At 52.4% G+C, this 21843-nt stretch overlaps 10 protein-coding genes across 10 annotated transcripts; 6 read left to right on the top strand and 4 right to left on the bottom strand.

The window, feature by feature from the left end:
- Window positions 1-103: 103 nt before the first annotated feature.
- SEPMUDRAFT_136142 (uncharacterized protein) lies at window positions 104-7825 on the bottom strand. The gene has a single exon (XM_016902756.1). It carries the CDS (start codon window positions 7693-7695, stop codon window positions 6316-6318), a length of 1380 nt encoding a protein of 459 aa, XP_016756900.1. The 5' UTR covers window positions 7696-7825; the 3' UTR covers window positions 104-6315.
- Window positions 104-7825, top strand: SEPMUDRAFT_151716 (DUF1744-domain-containing protein). The gene has a single exon (XM_016906996.1). It carries the CDS (start codon window positions 174-176, stop codon window positions 6048-6050), a length of 5877 nt encoding a protein of 1958 aa, XP_016756901.1. The 5' UTR covers window positions 104-173; the 3' UTR covers window positions 6051-7825.
- A 325-nt stretch (window positions 7826-8150) lies between these two features.
- On the top strand, window positions 8151-9146 carry SEPMUDRAFT_111277 (uncharacterized protein; the record flags this gene model as incomplete). Its single annotated transcript, XM_016900908.1, has 1 exon — window positions 8151-9146. The coding sequence occupies one exon, from the start codon at window positions 8151-8153 to the stop codon at window positions 9144-9146; it is 996 nt and encodes a 331-aa protein (XP_016756899.1).
- A 310-nt stretch (window positions 9147-9456) lies between these two features.
- Window positions 9457-11884, bottom strand: SEPMUDRAFT_53456 (initiation factor 2; the record flags this gene model as incomplete). The annotated part of the gene is made up of 2 exons (XM_016909265.1): window positions 9457-9608; window positions 9682-11884. 2 exons carry the CDS (start codon window positions 11882-11884, stop codon window positions 9457-9459), a joined length of 2355 nt encoding a protein of 784 aa, XP_016756898.1.
- Window positions 11885-15033: 3149 nt separating this feature from the next.
- On the top strand, window positions 15034-15484 carry SEPMUDRAFT_120680 (uncharacterized protein; the record flags this gene model as incomplete). The annotated part of the gene is made up of 2 exons (XM_016901627.1): window positions 15034-15045; window positions 15101-15484. The coding sequence occupies 2 exons, from the start codon at window positions 15034-15036 to the stop codon at window positions 15482-15484; spliced, it is 396 nt and encodes a 131-aa protein (XP_016756897.1).
- On the top strand, window positions 15034-16659 carry SEPMUDRAFT_166441 (uncharacterized protein; the record flags this gene model as incomplete). Its single annotated transcript, XM_016908234.1, has 2 exons — window positions 15034-15045; window positions 15101-16659. A coding segment is annotated over exon 2 (831 nt), but the record flags the coding sequence as incomplete, so codon positions are not given.
- Window positions 16660-16693: 34 nt separating this feature from the next.
- SEPMUDRAFT_136139 (uncharacterized protein) lies at window positions 16694-17983 on the top strand (the record flags this gene model as incomplete). The annotated part of the gene is made up of 4 exons (XM_016902755.1): window positions 16694-16884; window positions 16938-17614; window positions 17670-17786; window positions 17867-17983. Exons 1-4 carry the CDS (start codon window positions 16818-16820, stop codon window positions 17981-17983), a joined length of 978 nt encoding a protein of 325 aa, XP_016756895.1. The 5' UTR covers window positions 16694-16817.
- Window positions 17984-18276: 293 nt separating this feature from the next.
- On the bottom strand, window positions 18277-21210 carry SEPMUDRAFT_151714 (uncharacterized protein). Its single transcript, XM_016906995.1, has one exon. The coding sequence runs from the start codon at window positions 20322-20324 to the stop codon at window positions 19764-19766; it is 561 nt and encodes a 186-aa protein (XP_016756894.1). The 5' UTR covers window positions 20325-21210; the 3' UTR covers window positions 18277-19763.
- SEPMUDRAFT_136138 (uncharacterized protein) lies at window positions 18277-21210 on the top strand. The gene has a single exon (XM_016902754.1). It carries the CDS (start codon window positions 18323-18325, stop codon window positions 18893-18895), a length of 573 nt encoding a protein of 190 aa, XP_016756893.1. The 5' UTR covers window positions 18277-18322; the 3' UTR covers window positions 18896-21210.
- SEPMUDRAFT_120676 (uncharacterized protein) lies at window positions 20599-21759 on the bottom strand (the record flags this gene model as incomplete). Its single annotated transcript, XM_016901626.1, has 2 exons — window positions 20599-21100; window positions 21746-21759. The coding sequence occupies 2 exons, from the start codon at window positions 21757-21759 to the stop codon at window positions 20599-20601; spliced, it is 516 nt and encodes a 171-aa protein (XP_016756892.1).
- Window positions 21760-21843: the final 84 nt, after the last annotated feature.

The raw sequence follows: 21843 nt of genomic DNA, 5'->3' as shown, positions 1-21843 counted from the left end.
CGGATGCCAGCGACTTCATCCAGGACATACGGGAATACGACGTGCCCTACCACGTTCGAGTTGCCATCGATCTGGACATTCGAATAGGAAAGTGGTACACTGTGGAAGCCAAGCACGGGCATGTCAAGCTGAAGTGTCTTGAGGAGCGACTAACGAGAGCGGATCCTGTGGTGATGGCTTATGATATTGAGACGACGAAGCTGCCATTAAAGTTTCCAGATGCCGCCATCGATCAGATCATGATGATATCGTACATGATTGATGGGCAAGGATTTCTGATCACGAACCGCGAGATTGTGTCGGAAGATATCGAGGACTTTGACTATACGCCGAAGCCAGAGTTCGAAGGGCCGTTCATGATCTTCAACGAATCCAACGAAGAGGCTGTGCTAGTGCGCTTCTTCAGCTGCATCAAAGAAGCACGACCTACTGTCATGGTGACTTACAACGGAGACTTCTTCGATTGGCCATTTGTTGAGGCACGAGCGAGCGTGCATGGTATGGACATGTATCAGGAGATCGGATTTCGAAAGAACAGTGAAGACGTCTACCAATCGACGCACTGCGCTCATATGGACGCCTTTGCTTGGGTCAGTCGAGACTCTTACTTACCGCAGGGATCCCGAGGTCTGAAAGCAGTCACAGTCGCAAAGCTAGGCTACGATCCGGACGAGCTCGACCCGGAGCTTATGACACCATACGCACAGGAACGACCACAAACACTCGCAGAGTACTCTGTTTCCGATGCTGTGGCAACCTACTATCTGTATATGAAATATGTGCACCCTTTCATCTTCTCACTGTGCACAATCATTCCGCTGGGTCCAGACGACGTGCTACGGAAAGGTACAGGGACCCTCTGCGAGATGTTGCTCATGGTCCAGGCATACCAGAAGGAGATCGTACTGCCCAACAAGCACGTGCAGGCCCGAGAGTCCTTCTGGGAAGGCCACCTACTAGAGTCGGAGACATATGTCGGCGGGCACGTCGAGAGTATCGAGTGTGGTGTCTTCAGAAGTGATATACCCAACAATTTTGCTATTGACACGACAGCTATCGACGAGCTTCTGGAAGGATTGGATGCTGCGTTACGTTTCACAATTGAAGTTGAGGAAAAAAAGAATTTTGACGACGTGGAGAATTACGAGGAGATCAAAGCACAGATTGTTGATCGATTAATGCAGCTTAAAGCCACGCCAAACAGGAGCGAACGACCACTCATCTATCACTTGGACGTCGCATCCATGTATCCGAACATCATGACGACAAATCGACTGCAGCCTGACAGCATGGTCGACGAGGCAGATTGTGCGGCTTGCGATTTCAATCGACCTGGCAAGACGTGCGATAGACGAATGCCCTGGTCGTGGCGAGGTGAATTCTTGCCTGCCAAGCGAGACGAATACAACATGATTCGACATGCGCTCGAGAACGAGAAGTTTCCCGGAAAGTTCGGCCCAGACAGTGCTGCTAGAGCTTTCCAGGATCTGAGCCTGGATGAGCAGGCTGGTCTTGTTCGCAAACGCTTGACCGACTACAGTAAGAAGATTTATCACAAGATCCACGAGACCAAGACAATTGAGCGAGAAGCCATCATCTGTCAGCGAGAAAATCCTTTCTACGTCGACACCGTAAAGGACTTCCGTGATCGTCGATATGACTTTAAAGGCAAGCAGAAAGTGTGGAAAGGAAAGACTTCTGAGCTTGAAAAGGCTGGGGCTGCACCCGGCGAGATTGACGAGGCGAAGAAGATGATCGTGCTCTTCGACTCCTTGCAACTCGCCCACAAAGTCATTCTCAATTCATTCTACGGATACGTCATGCGTAAAGGTTCGCGATGGTACTCCATGGAGATGGCAGGTGTCACCTGTTTAACGGGAGCTCGAATTATCCAGATGGCACGTCAAATCGTTGAGCGTGTCGGTAGACCTCTGGAACTGGATACTGATGGTATTTGGTGTATTCTTCCCGCGACATTTCCGGAGAACTTTGCGTTCAAAATGAAGAATGGCAAGAAGCTAGCTATATCGTACCCTTGCGCCATGCTGAATCACCTGGTCCACGCTGGCTTTACGAACCACCAATACGAAGAACTGAAAGACCCGACAACGTTCAAATATGAGAAGCACAGCGATAACACGATCTTCTTCGAGGTCGATGGTCCTTATAGAGCCATGATCTTGCCTACATCAAAGGATGAGGACAGGAATTTAAAGAAGCGATATGCTGTCTTCAATGACGATGGATCACTGGCGGAATTGAAGGGTTTCGAGGTCAAGCGACGTGGAGAGTTGAGACTGATCAAGATCTTCCAGCAACAGATATTCAAGTTCTTTTTGGAGGGTTCGACGCTTGCTGAGACATATGGCGCTGTCGCCAAGGTTGCCAACAAGTGGCTCGACGTTCTGCATTCACACGGCAGTATGCTGGCAGACGAGGAGCTGATCGACCTCATTTGCGAGAACAAAAGCATGACCAAAACTCTCGAGGAGTATGGCGCGCAGAAGTCGACTGCTATCACGACTGCGAAACGGCTGGCAGAGTTTTTGGGCGAACAGATGGTAAAGGACAAAGGCTTGAACTGCAAGTACATCATCTCATCGAGACCAAAGAACGCCCCAGTTACGGAGCGCGCCATACCTGTCGCGATCCTGTCTGCCGAAGACTCGGTGAAGCGGTACTACCTACGGAAATGGATGAAGGAGGATCCTGGTTCGATGGATCCCCGAGATTTGATTGATTGGGACTACTACCTCGAGCGTCTGGGGTCTGTAATTCAGAAGCTCATCACTATTCCCGCTGCATTGCAAAAGATCAAGAACCCAGTGCCGCGCGTGGCTCATCCAGACTGGCTCAACCGCAGAATCGCCCAGAAGGAAGACAAGTTTCAGCAAGCTAAGATGACAGACATGTTCCAGAAGCAAGCACTCAAGGAGCGCGATGCTAACAGACAACCGGTGCGATCGAGTGGTGACATGGAAGACTTTGGCTCAACCGCACTGTCGAAGTTCAAGCCAGGCAGTGCCACGAAGGCTGTTGCGAGCCAGAAGAGGAAGATTCGAGACGAGCCTACACTTCCAGCAACAATCAATCCATACGACAGTCTACCCGCAGTCATGCCCAGCATCACAGAGGATTATGTAGGCTGGCTACAGTACCAGAAGAAGAAGTGGAAGATCCAGAAGGCTGCTCGGAAGAGAAGACGCCAACTCTTTGGAGAAAAGAGACAAGATGCAACTGATGCGATTGGGACCTTCTTTCGAAACCAGGCAGAGTTGTTGTACACAGCGGACTGGCAAATCCTGCAGTTGCGAGAAACAGACTCACCGGGAGAAGTCAGAGCTTTCATACTCATCGATAAGAAAGTGCACCAGTTGAAGGTCGTGGTACCGCGCCAGATATACCTGAATCTCAAGGACGAGGAACTGCCAGATGTCACTGTGGATGGCGTGAAGGCCGAGAAGATTGTGAACCACACTCTGCCAAACGGTCACCCCAGCACGCACCTTTTCAAGCTCACTATGCCTGAGCAGGTGTATGTCAAAGAGACCGAGAAGCTGTCCATGCTTTTTAACCACTCGAGCGTGGAAGGCGTATACGAGAGACATGTGCCACTTGATGTCCGTGCTATGCTCGAGCTCGGATGCGTTTGCACGTTCGATGAAAGCCAGCGAGGTGTGCTGGGCAAAGGTCTGGAGCAGGGGTTCGACCTCTCGACCCTGAGAACAGTGCCTCCGAAGCAGCCATATATGGGGTCGACGAGCTTGAGCTATCTCGCTCTCTATCACATCTCCGCTGGGGAGAGACAAATCTACGCACTCTTCTCGTCGACGAAAGCAGAAGTCAAGATTGTGGTCTTGAACCGTGCGCGAAGTGAACAAGGAATGCCCAATGTGGATCGCATCTACGAAGAAATGCTGGCACGAAAGCTGGAGAAGAATGGTGGCCAGCCATGGCAGGCTACGCTGGAGTATCAGGAGAGCCTCCATTTCAAGACCGTACAAGTCACGACGCAGCGACGAGCATTCCAGGAGCTGGGTGATGCAGTCAAGAAAATGCAGAAAGAAGAAGCGCTACCGATCATGCTTGTGTTACAGTCACATTCAGCAATAATGCTGATGCATGGTCTTCCCATACTCCAAAACTTTCCGTCTCTCCGACTCAAGGCAGATGAAAGTGATAAACAGCTTCCACCGCTTGGTTGGCAGTCCTTTGTTGCGAAGCGACTCGTCAGTCACTACCTAGATCTTGGATCCTGGATCAGTCACCTCCTCGAGTTTGCTCGATATGGAAATGTACCACTATGCAACCTGGAAATGGACGATCCTCGATTCTTGATCGATATCGCCTATGCTCGCAGACTGCAGAAAGAGAGAGTCATCCTGTGGTGGTCGGAAGATGCGAGACCTGATCATGCTGGCCACGAGAAAGACGACATTCTGGGGGGAATGGAGGTAGTGGACATGCCCTCAGTCAATAACCCAGGAACGTACTCATCCGTCTGCATTGACCTCAGCATCAAGAACCTAGCTATCAACACGATTCTCTCCTCGGCTGTCCTCAACGACGCAGAGGGCTCCAGTGGCGATCCTCTTGGCGTCTCTGGTGCTGGAGCCCAAGAAGATGCACTGGATGACACAGCGCAGAATCTTCAGTCTGAGAACGCATTCGCCTCTGCAGGCATTGGAGCACTCCGAGAGATGGTTCGGGCGTGGTGGCAACAAGCCTGTGCATCAGATGGGTGCCCGATGGCTGATACACTCGTACAGCATCTTGTCCGCTGGGTAGAATCACCGTCTTCACATCTCTACGACCGAAATTTGCACTACTACGTGCAAACGATGTCGAGAAAGGCGTTTCAGCAGCTCATGTCCGAATTCCGACGCGTAGGCTCGCATGTCGTCTTCGCCAATGCGGGACGACTGTTACTGCAAACGAGCAAAGCTGAAGTTGGGAATGCATTCGCCTACAGTGAATACATTCTGAAAACCATCAACACCAAGCCGGCGTTCCACTTCTTGGATCTCGCAATCACAGAGTACTGGGACTACCTGGCGTGGTACGATGAATTCAACTACGGCGGAAAAGGTTGTGTCGAAGTTGTCGCAGAAAGCGAACAGACGCTCGACACGATCATGCACTGGCAAATTGCCACATTTCTGCCTGAAATCTTACAGCCTTTCTTCAATCAGTGGGTTGTAGAGTACATTGAAATCATGCATGGACGCAAACGCCCGGCTGGATTGATGAATGGTGCCACGCCTCGAGCAACGCAGTTGCCGATTCACGCGAGCATCTTCAACTCCGAAAAGGACGATCAGACCACGCCTGGCACGGTTCTGCAAAAGACGTTCTCCAAGCCTCTTCACAAGCAAATTCAACATCTCATCAAGCGTCAACGGACCGAGTCTCTCCACGAGGAACTCTTCAGCGACTGGACATTCCCCACCATGCCCGGCTCGCATCTCCATCCTCAGAATCCCGTCCTAGAGCTGGTCAAGAGCCTCATGCAAGTCTTATCGCTCGACAAAACCATCTCCCTCGAAGCCCGGCTCCTCCGCAAGGATCTCTTGCATCTCTTCGACATTCGCGAATTCTCCTCCGAAGGCACATTTAGCAATCCCAGCAGCACACTCTGCATCAAACAACTCTCGTGTCCGCAATGCTGTGTCCCCAAGGACATTGACCTCTGCCGCGACTCCGACCTTGCCCTTCCCACAAACAGCAACAACAACAACAACGAAATCATCTTATCCCCTCAATGCGACAACTGCTCTCACCGATTCGACTTTCTCGCCATCGAAGAGCGGCTTCTCAGCGACGTGAGCAAACTCGCACTCCAATGGATGTCGCAGGATCTCACGTGCAAGAAATGCAAACGCGTGCGCACGAATGATTTTATGGAGCATTGCGCTTGTGCGGGCGAGTGGGTTGGGACTGTCGACCGGGGGAAGATTTTGAGGGAATTGAAGGTCTACGAGAGTGTGAGTCGATTTTATGGGTTGAAGATGTTGGAGGGTGTTGTTAAGGGGTTTAGGAGTGGGGTTTGATGTTTATGGTATGAATGGGATTGAACTGAATTGGAATGAGATGAGATGAAAGGGATTGGGGGACTGGATATACCACATGGCGAAGGAATACTGGGAAGGGAATTAAAGGAGGTGTTTGACTGATAATTATTGTTGTTTTTGTGGCATGCATAGCGTAGTCGTAGCGATGAGTGTTTCAATGCAAGAGAAAAAGAGAGAGAGAGAGAGAGAGAGAGAGCTGCCCAGCGATAATAGTCGCAGAGAAGATGTAGAACAAAAAAAGAATTCACAACAGCGAACCCTGCACCATATGATAGCCCGCAATATCCGTATATCCATCCACCGTCCTCCGACTCGGCCTCTCATCCTCCTCCATCAATCCCACCAACGCATCCATCCCTCCTCCTCCTCCCCCTCCTCCTCGCAACAATAATCTATGTCTCGACAAATACTCCACGGCACTCCGCATCCACACCTCTTGAAACCCAAATTGCAAATTTAACACATTCACCGTCGTCGGAATCGATTGTGCTATGGGTCGATATTCGGGCCTATATCCCGACCATGCTTGAAGCCAGTTTTTATTTCGTGTCGGATCGTGACTTCTTACTAGACGTAAGACGATTTTCTCTCGAGCTTCGTAGGAGTATGAATACGAAGAAGATGAAGAAGAAGAAGTAGAAGAAGTAGAAGAAGAAGATAGAATTTTCTTGTGGTGGTGGTGATGCGTTGGTGAAGGTGAAGGAGAAAGTAATTCTGCGAGACCTCGAAGATTTCCCAAAACGACGAATTGTCGTACATCTTGGTCGGAAATGGAGCGTTTGTTCACTCCGCGGAGAGCGATTCGGCGGGCGCGGAAATCCGAAGAAGGGTCGAGAAGGCGGGCCATGAGCCAGCAGAGGACTTGAAAGGCTTCGTGGGCGGAAATGACATCTTTGCGATTGTACGTGTGGAAAGTGACTTCTTGGAGGCGAGACCAGATGAGGCTGGTGTCGGACCATCGTGCTTCGGCGAGGTCGTGGAGTTTATTTCGTAGGTGTTCGAGATAGTGTTGGATGACGAGGAGACAGGGGACGAGCTTGTCTTGTACTTCGGCGTACTCGGGACATGTCATGCAGACGATGGCGGGGAAGGGGGCGGTGGCGGCGTCGCGGAGGACCCAGAGTCCCGGATGGGTTTGCGCGTATTGCTCGACATAGGAATCGAGTCGCGTGGCTAAGAGCACTGCGGTCGATATTCGGCGGTGTTGATTCAAGAGATATTCGAGGGTTTGGCCATTAGTGGGAGGGTATAATTGGATATAGAGTCGGACATGATCGCCGGGTTCCAGTTCATGGCGCGGCAAGGTTTGGCGATGCATCCATTCTTGCAACAAGTCGCCTTGTGAGAGCAGTTCTTGTGCTGCTCGACAACTCGCTCGCAAATGGAGCAGATCGGGGAATGAGAGCTCCGCCACAATCATCAACAACAACTCCGTTGGGAGGCGGCACAGGCTGGCGACGGCGGTGGTGCTCGGCGATGCCAGCGACATTTCGTGGCTGTCGTGGACGAGAGGAGTCCGTTTCTTGAAGAAGCCAAAGACCGACCTCCGTGCTGAGCCTGGGCCTGAGCCGGAGGAGGAACAGGAGGTGTTGTTGTTGTTGCTTTCAGGTTTCTTGCCGCTCATGGTGGTGCAGCAATAGTGATCCGGGAATCTTATGGACCAAGTGAAGTAGTATGATTCATCTTCGCTGCCGTCAGTGAGCAAGGGGCTCTCAGGAGAGCGTGTGTGAAGAGGTCGTCGAGAGATGATCGATGAGACTGCATCGCACCCGAAAATGTGAAAGATGTCGGGCAGTAAGAGATGGATGAGGCCGAGGTGAGGTTGACAGGGCGTGACATTGATCGACAGAAGAGGTGGGACACTTTGGCCAAAGTATTTGCAATTCTCCTGTCCCCTTCGGAAGCTTCTCCTATTGGATTTAGGAGGTACCACCACCATATATATATCATGAATAACAACAACAACAATAATAATAGTAACACTGGCTATCACCCAACGGCCAGACATAGAAACAGACTACACCAGACATACATACCTGCCACGTTCGCCTATTCATCAACGCACAAAATTATCCAAAGATGAACTTCCCGGACTCGTTGCGGAGACCCGTGTTCCGTCTTCGACTTTCATCTGCGGTACCGACGCTGTTCATTCATCATTACCGTTGGAAATATTCCCTTTTCGCCGGTAGATTGATAGATAGAAACCGGAGTAGGCAAAATAAAACTCCTATACGAGTCTGCTTCTCCTGTAAAGAAAAAGAAAAAGAAGAAAGATACAAACCCGCCCCGGGACTTTCTAACTTGCTTCCACCACCACCCCAGCCAAAAAGACAAAAGACAATGTCCCCTAATCCAAGCACCATCATCCTAGCTCTATGGCGTGATGCCACCGCTGCCGCTGCCGAAGAATTGAAAATCTCCTACGCGACAAAATACCCTCGAGCCAAGATCTTTTTACTCCGAGGAGGAGGAGGAGGAGGAGAAGAAGAAAACAAGCAGCAGCAGCAGCAGCAGCTACTTCTTCTAGCTGATAAAAATCAAAATGATAATGATAATCATAATAATAACGACGACGACGACCACCTCCTCCTCTCCACAACCAAAAATTCCATCCTCATACACATCTCCGACCACCACGCCGCAACTCAAATTTGCCAATTCCTTCGAACACATCTCTCGCGAACTGGCAACGTTCTCGATGTTAGGACTGTTATTTTCGACCATAAAAACAAGCCACCACCATCCACATCTCTGAGGCGTTGGTGGATTCTTCCCTCTTCTTTACTGTGGTGCTGGTGGCCAAGCAATTTCATATCTTTCCTCGCAATCTGGATTTTCCGTCGAATGGTAGGAGGAGGAGGAGGAGATGAGAGTCTTTATTGTCGTTGGACTTGGATACGACATGATTTTGTGGATGGGGGGATTTTGCCTGGGGATGTGAGGTTGGAGTTTTTGGGGAGGAAGTCAATGATGAAGAAGAAGGAGAGGGAGGAGAGGAATGGTGATGATGATGTTTGTGAAGAAGAGTTGTTGATTGGGGGTGGTGTATGGTTTTCGGATTGGGTGGGTTGATGAACCGGGGGGAAAGAAGAACAGAACGACCATGCACCCACCCCGGAGATTCTTTCTATCGTCAATATTCCAGAGACCGTCTGATACAAAAAAAGGCGAACAAACACATCTCAGTCCCGTATGTATATATACACGCATACGTATTTCACATGGCCCTATTTCACATCCTCTATCCAACCCCCCATGTTGCAGATGTAGGCCAAACATCCTACACACAAATGCCATCCCCACGCTATGCACGCTTTTTATCCTTTGTTTGTACACATGTGTATATCCCCTCCCCGGGCTGCAGAAGGTGATACTGTAGCTCTTACAACTTCCTCTTCTCACTGATTACTTCATACGTCTGGACCTGATCTCCCACTTCAAACCCTTCCCAACCATCAAATCCTATTCCACATTCCGTGCCCTTGCGCATCTCCGTAACGTCTTTCTTGACGTTTTTGAGAGACGTGATGGAACCTAAGAAGAACAAAGTTCGGTCAGTAAGATCAACAACAACAAAGTCGTAGGTGCGGTGCAAGTCCCAACATACCATCATAAATCTTCTCGCTTCCCCTCATGATCCTCACTCGGGACCCCTTACCAACCGTACCGTTTCTCACTTTGCAGCCGGCAATCATCATCTTCTTGCGTCCTCCCAGGCTGATCTCGAATGCTGCGCTGACTTCGGCTTCGCCTAAGACGCGTTGGCTGACAATCGGGGGGAGTTTCTCTTCTAGCACAGCCTTTACGTCATCCAGGACTCGATAGATGATATTGTTCTCGAGGATCTTGATGCCCCGTGCTTCAGCTTGTCCTTGCATCTGGGGATCAGGAGGTAAGTTGAAAGCGATGATGTGAGCCCCGGCAGCATCGGCGAGTTCGATATCGCTTTCGTGGATGGGGCCTACTTGGGAGAGGAGGATAGAGGGAGCGATGAGAGGATTGGAGACGGACAAGATGTACGTCGAGACAGCCTCTGCGGAACCGGAAACGTCGGCTTTGATGATGAAAGGGACGTCCATCTGTCCTGTCGTTTGTTCTTGTTGAGGAGCATCGAGATTGTCTGGTTTGATGGACACATCTGCCGTGCCACCTTCAGCATTTGCAGTTCGTTGGGCTTGTTTCATGGCTTCAGCGGCTTCGCGTTCTTTTCGCTGGCGTTCAGATGCTCTTCGTCGGGACTCATTGATAGCTTCCATATCAGCTGCAGCCCTTTGCCTTTCGTCGAGCTCTTGTCTGAATTCGGTCACGGAAGTGGCCTTTTGCTCAGTAGGGGCCTCAAGGACTTCATCACCGGCCATGGGCTGATCTCGCCAGCCATCGACTTCGATAGGCATGCCAGGGCCTACTTTACTCAACTCACGGCCGCCTTCGTTGCGCAAGGTGCGGACGCGCGCCCATGTCTTACCGGCGACGATGACCGCGCCTGGTTTGAGAGTCCCGCGACGAACAAGCACTGTGGCGACGCGTCCACGCTCCTTGGTAGTGGCTTCGAGGACCCATCCTTCCACAGGCCCATCTATTTCTGCGCGGCGGTCGAGAATCTCGGACAGCGCGACCACGGTTTCTTCAAGTTCGTCCATTCCTTTGCCAGTCTTGCCAGAAACAGGGACGATTTGAGTTTCACCACCATAGTCTTCAATCTCGACACCATGACGAGCAAGGTCTTGCTTGACGCGCTCGATATCAGCTTCCTCTTTGTCGATCTTGTTGATGGCGACAATCATAGGCACTCCGGCAGCTTTGGCGTGCTTGATGGCTTCCAGAGTCTGTGGCTTGACACTATCGTCGGCTGCTACGACCAAAATGACAATGTCTGTCACATTTGCACCGCGTTGTCGCATGGCCAAGAAAGCTGCGTGTCCAGGTGTGTCAAGGAAAGTGATCGTCGTGCCGCTGCTTGCCATCGGAACGCTAAAGGCACCAATGTGCTGAGTGATGCCGCCAGCTTCTCCTGCTGCAACTGATGACTTGCGGAGATAGTCCAGGATGGTAGTTTTGCCGTGATCGACGTGACCCATAATGGTCACAACAGGAGGTCGGGTTGGCAGAAACTGCTGATCTTCAAGCTCGGGTCTGGGCTTGAGATCGCGCTCCTCTTCCTCGCGCACGCCAGTGTCGATGGTGGGGTCAAAGTTGTACTCCATGGCAATCATACCACTGGTCTCGGAATTCAGCGTCATGCCTGGAAAAACATCATCATAGCCAAGATCTTGCAGACTTTCAATGAACTGCTCGTAGCGGACTCCCAGCAGTTGCGAGAGCTGCTGAACACTGACGAATTCAGGTATGGCAATGGGCGTGGCGTCCTCGGCTTTCTTGACTTCACGTTCGCGACGAGCACTCCTACGTCGTTCTTCTTCTCTTGCCTCTTTCTCGGCTTGACGAGCTGCCTTGCGGGCCCGAAACCTCTCACGAGCTTCAGCTTCCTCGTCCTCGTCTTCGTCATACTCCTGTCTGCCAGCACGTTGAGCTTTGCGGCCAGCACCTCTGCTCTTTTCCACTACAACTTCATCTTCTTCAGCGTCTGCCCATCTGCTCTTCCTGGCAGCTTTCCTGCGCAACTGGCGAGTGTCTAGGGCGGGTGCATTCTCGCCTCCTTCCTGGTCGACGTCAAGTCGGTCCGAACGGCGAGCATGGTGAGCGCTAGCGTCGCGGTCCGAGTGAGAATAGTTAACGTCTCCCGCGCGTTCCAAACGTCGCCCTCCTATAGGCTCGAACCTGTGCGATGCAGCTGACTCATCCTGCTGCATCAGGCCGCTGTCAGGAGCAGGACCAGGCACGAATCGCTTCACGGAGTCATATCTGGGCTCGCGACTCGGCTCATATGCCCGCTCAGTCGAGCGGCCTTGGCCAAACCCCCAGGCTGCACGAGGAGCTTTGCTTCGCTCAGGTTCGCGGTTCTCAAAAGGATTGCCTACCCTGTCAGTGCTCTTGAGGCGGCTGCCAAGAGCACTGCGGCTTCGACTTCCATCGCTTGGCAGGTCGAATGGACTGATATCTGACTTTTGGCAGAAGCGAGCAATATGGCCCTTTTCGCCACACCTTGCACACGTAGAATCTCTATAGCCTTGCGCGGAACCATCGTACAATCGGCGTGGACCTTCTGGTTGCTGCAAGGACGGCGGCTGAGTCGCTCGGGTCTGGATATGATCGGGCGCCTCGCGGCCCTCTGACCGTACTTGCAGTTGCTGCTGTCGCGCGCTCTGGGCCTTCAAACGCTCCTCTCGCTCGCGAACATGATTGTCAAAGATGTTGTCGACCCATGAGTCGTCATCGTATTTGATATGTGAGTTGGTCTGCTGTCGGGGAAGTGGCGCAGGATTGGAGGAGAGAGCAGGCTGGGACGGGGACTGCATCGGTTCATCATTTTTCTTGCGCAAATGTTGCCAGTTGGCTGCTGTGCCCTCGTCGAAGGTGGAGTGGGGTTGGTATTCGTCTGCTCTGAAAGGTGTCGCTCTGTAGCCGCTGTCGCCAAGAGATATACTGGGCACTTCAGGCGTACGGACTGGAGGAGTGTAATTTGACCGTTGCGACAAATCTGGTCCAATTTGCGTGCTTACCTGCGGTGCTACTTGTGCAGCGATAGCTGGTGGAGCAGAAGAAGGAGCAGGTGAAGGTTGCCACACCCACTGACCTCCTTGAGTATGGCCCTCGATTGGCTGCCAAGCAAGCTGTCCGCCTGCAGGAATCATGAAAGATGGTGGCGGTGAGACTGTTGGCGGCGGCGGCGGCGTCGGGACTGCTGATTGCGGGGGCGGTGGAGAAGGCGCCACAGGTGCAGCAGGTGGCTGTGGTCGTGCAGATATGGAAGACGAAGAATGTCGATCAATTGCTCCGCGATCTGCATGCTTCTCCTGAGTTTGTTGCGCCTGCTGTGCTTCCTGTGCCAAAGGGGATGACTTGGCATCCTTTGCAGCTGGCGGATCGTCATGCCTTGTCTCCGGGATGACTTCTGCATCATTTTCAAACGAACCGAAAAGGTTTCTGTCCAATGGCTCTTGCTGCTCAAGGCTCTTCAGCCTCTGCTCGGTCTGCGGTGGCTGTTGTCTTTGCGGCTGCGGCGCAGGCTCTCCGTCGTCCTCAAAGCGGCCAGATGAGACAGTGCCTGGTGGAGGCTCTGACGGCTCGCTGCTATAAGAGATAGCAGGTGGTTCGACCAGTGTCTGCTCGTTGGCAGGTGAAAGGTCATGCGCTTCAGGCGCACCAACCTCCAAGGAAGATGTTGAATCTTGTGGTATACTTGATGCTGACGGTGGTTCCGCACCATGTGATTCGGTATAACCTGATTGATTGAGGAAATCACCATGATCGAAGGCTTCCGAGGCCCCAGTCTCAGTCGATGAAGGCTGCAGCTGTTCTGCTGTCTGTCCTCCACTCTCTTCTTTCTGTAAGCCTGTGTTCCTTGCACCCTCGTTGCCTTCCCCGCTGCTGGACTTTGGGCTAGAAACCTCAGTCCCCGGGTCTTGCGAGCCGAGGACCTCTTCTGTCGCATTATCATTGGGCTTAGCACTCGCGTAGTGGCCATCTCGAGGCACTCTCTGCGCGCTCTCGTCCTGGTTATCCGAATTCGGACCCGCTTCCTCGCCTGCCTCGCCCGGCTTCAGCACCCCACTCGCCACATACACCTTTGGACCCTGGCTATGTGGCAGCGGTGCCGTTATTGTGCTACCAGCACCCCAGCCAAACGTTGGTTTAGCAGCAGACTTTGCTGTCGCAGCCGGAGCACCAAATGGATTTGGCACTCTCTGCGGTACATTTCTGACTGTCGTTGAACCCTTTTTGTCGCGACCTCTTTCTGCCGCCACGTTCTTTCGCACAGGTGGACGGTCCGCGTGGTTCACGTTGCGAGAGTCGGTGCTTTGGGACTGTGGTTCTGCATAGTCTTCGGGATGGATCACGACTCTTCGAAATCGATTGGTCATCCAGCCATCGCTATCGTTGTTACGATTTCTGGAATGCTGCGGTAACGAAACGGGCCCTTGAGCCTGTGGACGATTTGCGAGCATAGCCTGTCCCAAAGTCATGCCTCCCGCCGCCTGGGCAGCACTTTGCGACTCTGACGGGCCGAATTTAAAGGTTCTTATCCCACTCATACTCGCCGGGCGTGGTGCTTCCTTCTCAATCTTTACCTCCCTAGCCGAATCATTGTTCGCAACGCCCTCCGCTTTCCCCTTCGTTACACTCTCCAGCTTTGCTCGATTCCTGGCCTCTTCCTCTTTCGACAGTCGCTCCTGCACGGCAGTATTTTGCTCATCCTCATACTGCTGCTTCAATGAGATGCGATTGGCCTTTTCTTTTTGCTCCGACATGGAGAGTGAAGAATCCGGGTCGTACCACGGGGGAAGGTTGGCTGATTCGGAGCCATTTTCAAGAGCAGGACTCGGAGGAGCTGATTGAAAGGGAGATCGTGTACTGGAGATGGTCCGTCGTTGAGACGAGTATGGTAAAGAAGAGGATGAGAAGGAAGCCGAAGTGGCTGCTGGCAGGTCAATGGCGCCCAGTCGACAGGCGCAGAAGATGCAGAGAGACGACACTGAGGCTGTCTGCAGTTTCTGGTTAGTGGAAAGGCATATGAGGAGGGAGGAGCCTGAGTAAATACCCGCAAGATGCGTTGTCTTCTCATCATATACTCCCACACCCAGACGTTGTATATAATCGCTGTATACAACAAATGCTCAAAGAAACACGCGATTTCCCGTAGTCGACCACTTCTATGATCGGGCACTTCGGGGGTCTTCGGTACGAATGCGAAATTCTATAGCCAATCCATGACGGCGATTACCAGGTACTTAGTTCTAACATTCCCGTCGACATGCGTCCATGCATGTATTCATTCCATTTTAGAGAGACATATCCTGTTCTTTGGAACAATTCTCATCTGTTTTTGCAATAGCCAACCATGTCTCGTCAAGTACGCATCTCCTCCATCTCTTTCGCGAAATGTGCACACCACTAACAAATTCCAGCACATCGTCTCCCACTACACACGTCTCCTCGCCCGCTGGCCCAAAGACGCTCTCCGTCCCGAAAAGACGTTTCAGCAAATCATCCTCGAGCCCCGACTGCAAGCTGCTCCCACTGCAAGTCCCGCAGGCGTCACGTCCGAGGCTATCTCATCCCCTTCCGCCACCTCTTCGTACGTCAGGAACGAGAACAACGAAGTCAATGCTGCATATCTTTTGCTGGAGAATAGCTTCTCGAAACAATTCCGACCTGGGAAGCGGTTGATGGAACCGATGAGTAATCCGAAACATTATGAGAACTTGCGAAGAGAGTTGGAGGAGTTGCCGAACAGGAGTCTGTGGGGAAATTGGTTGCAGAGGATGAAGAGTATGGTGAGGATGAAGTGAATGATTGCCCGAGCAAGAGCGAGGGCAAAGACATGGCATGACGCATTCGAGGATGTGTGAAGATTTGAGCGCGTGGACTGGGTGTGGGAACAAGTACCATATCTGCCTATAGGGCGTGCCTGAAGCAGGAGAGACTGCCACCACATCGGGTGCTTCAACATGGAGCATGTTGCTACCATGATTGGGCGCACTATATGAAGATCGCGATTGGCAGGTCCCATGGAACTCTCGAGGATGATGCACGTCCCGTCTGTGGCGTCGGAGCATGTAGGAAACTGTCTGCATGTCACGATGGACAACTGAGGGAGACTCGGTCTTTGGGATTGTACCATGACTTGTCTCAATGGCGAGATTGGCAATGACAGATCCACGAGTCGCGTTCGCTATAATCTCAGTGCGCCCTCGTCTTCACCTTATTCGCATCAAAGCATTCTGCTCCTTACTTGGGCCACCGATATCGAACCAAATTTCGCTGGCATTGACAAGATTTTTTGGCATACGGCGCAGGTCAAGATTGTATTCTGTGGCTTCCTTCAGCACAGTGTTTACAGCACACCTTCACCCAGGTCTTAGTGGATCTCTAGCTTTGGCAGTCCTTAACGCCATTCATTTTCGCTCCAAAGTCGCACCTGAAGTCGGAAATGTGGCCAGGATATTGCTTCATGTAGCTCTGCCATGTCCACTGTGCGGCGCCATGACGGTAACTCGCACAAGCTCGCAACTTCAGCTTCAAACAGGACACACGTCGTCTTGTGTGCTGCCTTGGCTGCGAGATGCCCCTGGAGCCTGCTCTGGATGTGCACCAGATGGCTATCGGTTTTGCTTCGGCCGATTGTGCGAGGCCCAAGGTGATGCCGTTGAACGAAGAGGGACCAAGGACCTGGAGGCTGTTGTTGTAGAAACCCGCGGTATCTTGGAGTATAGCGCACTGCTGCAACCGCAGTCGAGATCGCTCGATGCTGGAAGACTCGCTAATCGGACGGGCACGATCCAGTCGTCGTGGCGACTTCCACCTCACGGCTGTTGTTTGTTGCTGCCGGCCGCCGATGCACGCACGTACCTGTACTTTCTTCCTCATAATAAACACAGCGGCCGCTCCCGAGGTAGTCGTCTTCCTCGTTCCTGCGTCTCCTTCGTGTCCTTCTCCTTCTTCTTCTTCTTCTGCTTCTTCTTCCTCCTCCCGTCTTCTTCCATCCGCACTCCACGCTCGCCCTTCCACTCTCTTCTCTTGTTCCGCTCCGCCATTCCCAGCTCTCTCACACACACAAACGCACACGCACACACAGACACAATCCGGCGCACACGCACATTACAATACCGCTAGTTCTTCGCAATGCAGTTCAAGAACATTCTCGCCGCCGGTGCTGGCCTGGCTGCTACATCCGTTTCCGCCGCCGTCGGTGAGTCCGCCCTCGCCCAGACATTTTTGCCCATCTGGCTGACCCTCTCTTAGCTCGCGACGATGCCGCAGTGATCGTCCATGAAGTCGTCACCTACAGCCCGTCGGTCGTCTACTCGACTCGCGTTCAGACCGTCACGGAATGTGGTGCGGACGTCACCGACTGTCCCGACATCACTGGCGTCCTCACCTCTGTCATTGACAGCACCACCACCATCTGCCCCGTCACAGCCACGGCTATTATGTCCACTAGCGGTGTGCCGAATCCCAGCAACTCGGGCCCACTTCAAACTGTCACCATCACGTTCACCAACTCGAGCACTGCGTGGGCTAGCACCGAGACTGCCCCTGCTCAAGCCTCCAGCGTCGCCCTCAGCGGCTGGAGCTCCTCCGGCGCACCATCCTCGAGTGAGCAGCCAGGGGCCACTCTCGCTTCGCCAGAGGAAGCAAGCAAGACGGAGACTGCCAGCGCCGCCAAATCGACCTCTTTCGTCTACGCTACCATTACTCTCCCAGCAACCGCCTCGAGCTCTACCAGCGGTCCAAGCAGCTCTGCCAGCGGTCCAAGCAGCTCTGCCAGCGGTCCAAGCAGCTCTGCCAGCGGTCCAAGCAGCTCTGCCAGCGGTCCAAGCAGCTCTGCCAGCGGCCCAAGCAGCTCTGCCAGCGGTCCAAGCAGCTCTGCCAGCGGTCCAAGCAGCTCTGCCAGCGGCCCAAGCAGCTCTGCCAACAGCGTAAGTTTACTGACAAGCTTGACGCCAATGCCGCGCATTTCTGACACCTTCTTAGACTGTTCCGATCACTACAGCAGCTTCGACCTTCTCGACCAACGCGGTCGGTCCAGTAGGTGGCACTGGCGCCGCAAGCGGCACTTTCAGCTACTCGGCCAATGGCACCCTGGCAACTGTAAGTATTCTACGCGTTCGCGAAGCTGCTTGAACGAATTCGGTTCTCCGAGGCTTGCATTGCTAACCAAGTATACATAGGCGACCACACCTGCTGTGTCTGAGTCGATTGTGCCATTCCTCGGCGCCGCCGCACACGACGTGGGCTCGCCTCTCCTAGTGCTGGCCATGCTGGCTGCATACCCTTTTCTGGTTTGAGGTGTAGACTTTTGCAGTTTCCGAGAAAACTTGAGCATAGTACATGAATCATGATTTTCGGCAAAGACGGAATAGGAACCGTCGTAATGAAAGAGCAGCAATTGTATAGCATTGCAAGTGAGGTTGCCCGGAGTGGTGGCCGCATCACGACGCGTACATTTCAGCACGGCGCGTATCACGGTCATGACGTCGACGACGACAAAGGTTGAAGGAGCATTGATCACAGACAGCTTCGTATTTCCTGTTTCGCTGAATCCGCTTCTCTTCCACTCGTATTTGCTGCATCTGCTCATCAATCCTGACATTGCTTCGAGATACAGTCGGTCCTATTGAAATAAGATGACCTCCTCCACAGACTCCGGCGTCCCGCCCTTTCACCGCCTACTCAGCTTCTACTCGAATCGTAACCCTCACGACTCACAGACGATACGACTACAAGACAGCGTCACAGGGAACCTCGCCCTGGGACTCGATTTTCCCGTTGCTTGTGCCGTAGCTCTCGGTCGACATCTCTTCCTCCGCAATGTCAGCTTCTTCAGCTTATCGATTTTTGTCCCCACCATTTCATGGAGAAGTACGCCCCTCGAAGGCTTACAGGTGGATGCCAAAAAGGAGTATACGTGTTCCGAACTGGTGAGTGAGGCCCGAAGACAGAACTTTGGGATCATGGGCGTCGTGGAGTGCGCGGGCCTGTGGGCTCTGGCAGCGGATGTGAAGAGTGGGTTATTGCAGGGAGAGGATGTGGAGGAGTTCAAGAGAGGGGATATTCTCCGGACTGTAGCGGAGAGGAGGAGGGATAATCGGGATCAGGTCTTGCCGTTGTGGAGGGGTGGGCCGATTAGTGTTGCTGGGCATAGTTGGGTGGTGGGTAGGGTTTTTGGGGTGGAGGTTTATCGGGAGAAGGAGGATTGAGATGTTTTAAGATTGGTGAGGGAGTCCGGGATGGATTTACGAGAGATATGGCGATGGAGGAGTTAGGGGGTGGAGGATTGATGGGAAGTATAGGGAAGTGCGGTGTTGCGAGACTGGTCCTGGTGGCAGAGAGGATGGGAGGGTGATATTGAGGTCTTTCCATGGCGACCCTGACTGCGCTCCAGCATGCTCTCAAAGGCCACGTTGAGCTCACGCGCCCGATCCGGGTCTCACCTGCTGGGATGGAGAAGCTCCTCGAGAAAGGAAGCATACCTACGATGATATTACGACGACGAGAACATGATTATGAATGATGAATTCGCAATAACTATTCAGACAGCACGTTGAAGTGCTAAAACTAACAACAGACGGACGACCTGGCAACCATCTGACCTTTGCAAAAAAAAAATCATCGAAAACCCCAAGCATGTTCGACGGCAACCCTCTGACCTTTTCAACAGTCCCTGGCATATTCGGTGGCAACCCTCTGACTTTTTCAAAAGTCCCAAGCATATTCGACGGCAACCCTCTCACCATTTTCAAAAAATCCAAGCATATTCGTTGGTGCGTCGCACTTCAATCATCTGGAATGTTTCCTGGTATCTTCTCGTTATTCTCCTCCTTAGGTCCCAAGCACACTTGTTTGTGCATCGCACCTCAATCATCTGGAATATTTCCTGGTATCTTCTTGTTGTTCTTGGAATCCTCCGCAACGATGAGACCCTTCTCTCACCGAGCATTCTACGGAGGTGACCTGCGTCTTCGTTATTGAAGCACGGGAGAGTGTCACTCACTCTCGGCCGCGTATCCCATGGTACTCCGGATGTCCATTTGCTTTGGTCAGCGGACACTCAAAGAGCATGGGCCCTCAGAGGTCGCCTGTGATGGATGGCTGGCTGCCAATCTGCCCAGCCTCACTGGTCGACACGAATGTAGGCTGCGATGGCACGATCGTATACTGCTTGCTAGGTCGGCGTTCTTTCATTTGCCCTGCAGTTCTCGTCGTGGGCATGTCCAGCAGCGCCTTATTCAGCCTATACTTTCCATGAACTTTCTCCAATGGGTTCTTCTCGCCAAGTCCCACTTTGTGATTTTTGGGAAGCTTGGCTGAAGATACTTTCCACCAAACGAAAGCTGCGATGGAGAGACCGACGATTGGGCCGAAGAGTAGGAGGACGCGGGGGTCCTGTTCGGATTCGGTGACGATGAATTTGAGGATGCTGAAGCCGCCGCCAGAGGCGAAAATGACGAGGCCGATGATACTCTTCATCCACTGCGGGAGGATTTTGAGATCTTTTGCCGTTCTCTTAGAGTGAATGGTAGTGATCCTCTTCAACCGGGCTTCCTCGGCCTTGGTGGCTTTGCGTCTTTCAGCGCGGTTGGGAGGTGCGCCCACTTTCTGCAGCGAGGGAGTCTTGCCTCTGGCCATAGTGACGGATGATTTTCACGATGGAGTTGCGTGCCAGTTCAAGTTGCGAAATGGTTGTGAGTTGTGTGGGTGTGGGAAGAAAGAAGCGAAAGCTATATGGTGGAAGGGAAACCTTGATCACATCGAGGAAGTTTGGTTCCTTTTGCGCTTCCCGAACAACGAAGTGGATATCACGACCGGGAAGGTTTCGAGAACGAATTGGAATTACGGAAAAAAAAGTAACCTGGAATATCCGTGACTAAGGTACCGTAGCTGCTACCGATGCAGCGTGGCATCAATCCTCGTCGTCAAAATCGATTCCTTCCCACCAAAGCACATCTCGAACAGGCTCCGGTCTTGATGCCAAGCTCGACGCACTTGAAACTCGACTCACGGAATGCTGTCGATGTGGTTGTGGTTGTGGCCTCACTCCAGCTGCAGCTGAAAGCATATGAGTCTTGGCATTGTCGTTCTCCTGCGCTGCAGCTGACTGTGACGTCCCCCTCGAACCAGCAGCCACCGTCGTCCCTTGACTGACATGATGCATCTCCATATCATCACCACCACCATCACTCAACGCTGCACCTCTCCGTGGGCTATCATTGTGATCCGCTTCATCCGTCGTCGTCGTTGTACTCAACTCTCCCCGAGCCCTCGCACGCTCAATCCACCACCATCTAAGCGTCGGTCCCCATCTCCCACCAATATCCACCCCGCGCTTCTGCAATTCCCGTTCATCCGGCAACGCCGGAATCTCTCTCGCGACGCGTGGATGAGTTGCAAGATCATCATTGCCCCTGTTTAAAGAAAGAGAAAAGAAAAAAATCGTAAGTAAAATTTTTGTCAGGACGCGCGCGATGAAAGCGAAAGAACACTGCAGTTATGCCGTAAGGTTGTAGTAACTCACCCATGTCCTCCTCCCTTACCAAATCTTCTCGTCCGCCTCCTCCACCACCACCAAATCCCAGCGCCGATCACGACGAGTAGCACTGGGACGATTAGTGCGACTAGAGCGATATTGCCTCTGACGGAGGGCTTGGCAAGATTTTCCCGTTGGTGTTGTTGTTGTTGCGTGGTTATCCTCGCTCCCACGGCTGCCTGTTGAGCTCGATAGAGTACATGTTGCCCTGCTCTTCCTCCCTGACCAAGCCCGCCGCTATCATGTACAGGTATGTGTCGAAGTCGCTGTCTTTGAAACATTTTGTTTTCTTTTCTTTCATCCACGCACGTTCGTTCGTTCGTTCCTTGGTTGTTATTATTGGAAGCAAAGCAAAGCAAAGCAACACTCGACTCGCTTGACTCGACTCCTTTTCTGAGCCGGCGTCCGCACAGAGAGAGAAAATAAATGAAAGGAAAGCTATGCCCTCAGAAAACCTTAGGTACCTTGGGTACAAAAAATGGATTCAGTCAAGTCTACCACATCTTTCACTCTTACCTCTTACCTCTCAGCTCTCATTTTCACTCTTACCCACCCACACACCCACATACCCATCCAGAACATATTTCCCTCCCCATTCCGCATCCTTCCTCAATCCCGATC

The sequence above is a fragment of the Sphaerulina musiva genome (genome assembly GCF_000320565.1).
Source record: "Sphaerulina musiva SO2202 unplaced genomic scaffold SEPMUscaffold_11, whole genome shotgun sequence".
Taxonomy (NCBI): Eukaryota; Fungi; Ascomycota; class Dothideomycetes; order Mycosphaerellales; family Mycosphaerellaceae; genus Sphaerulina; species Sphaerulina musiva.
The sequence above is the reverse complement of the archived record's forward strand: the minus strand, read 5'-3'. Positions and strand labels throughout refer to the sequence as shown.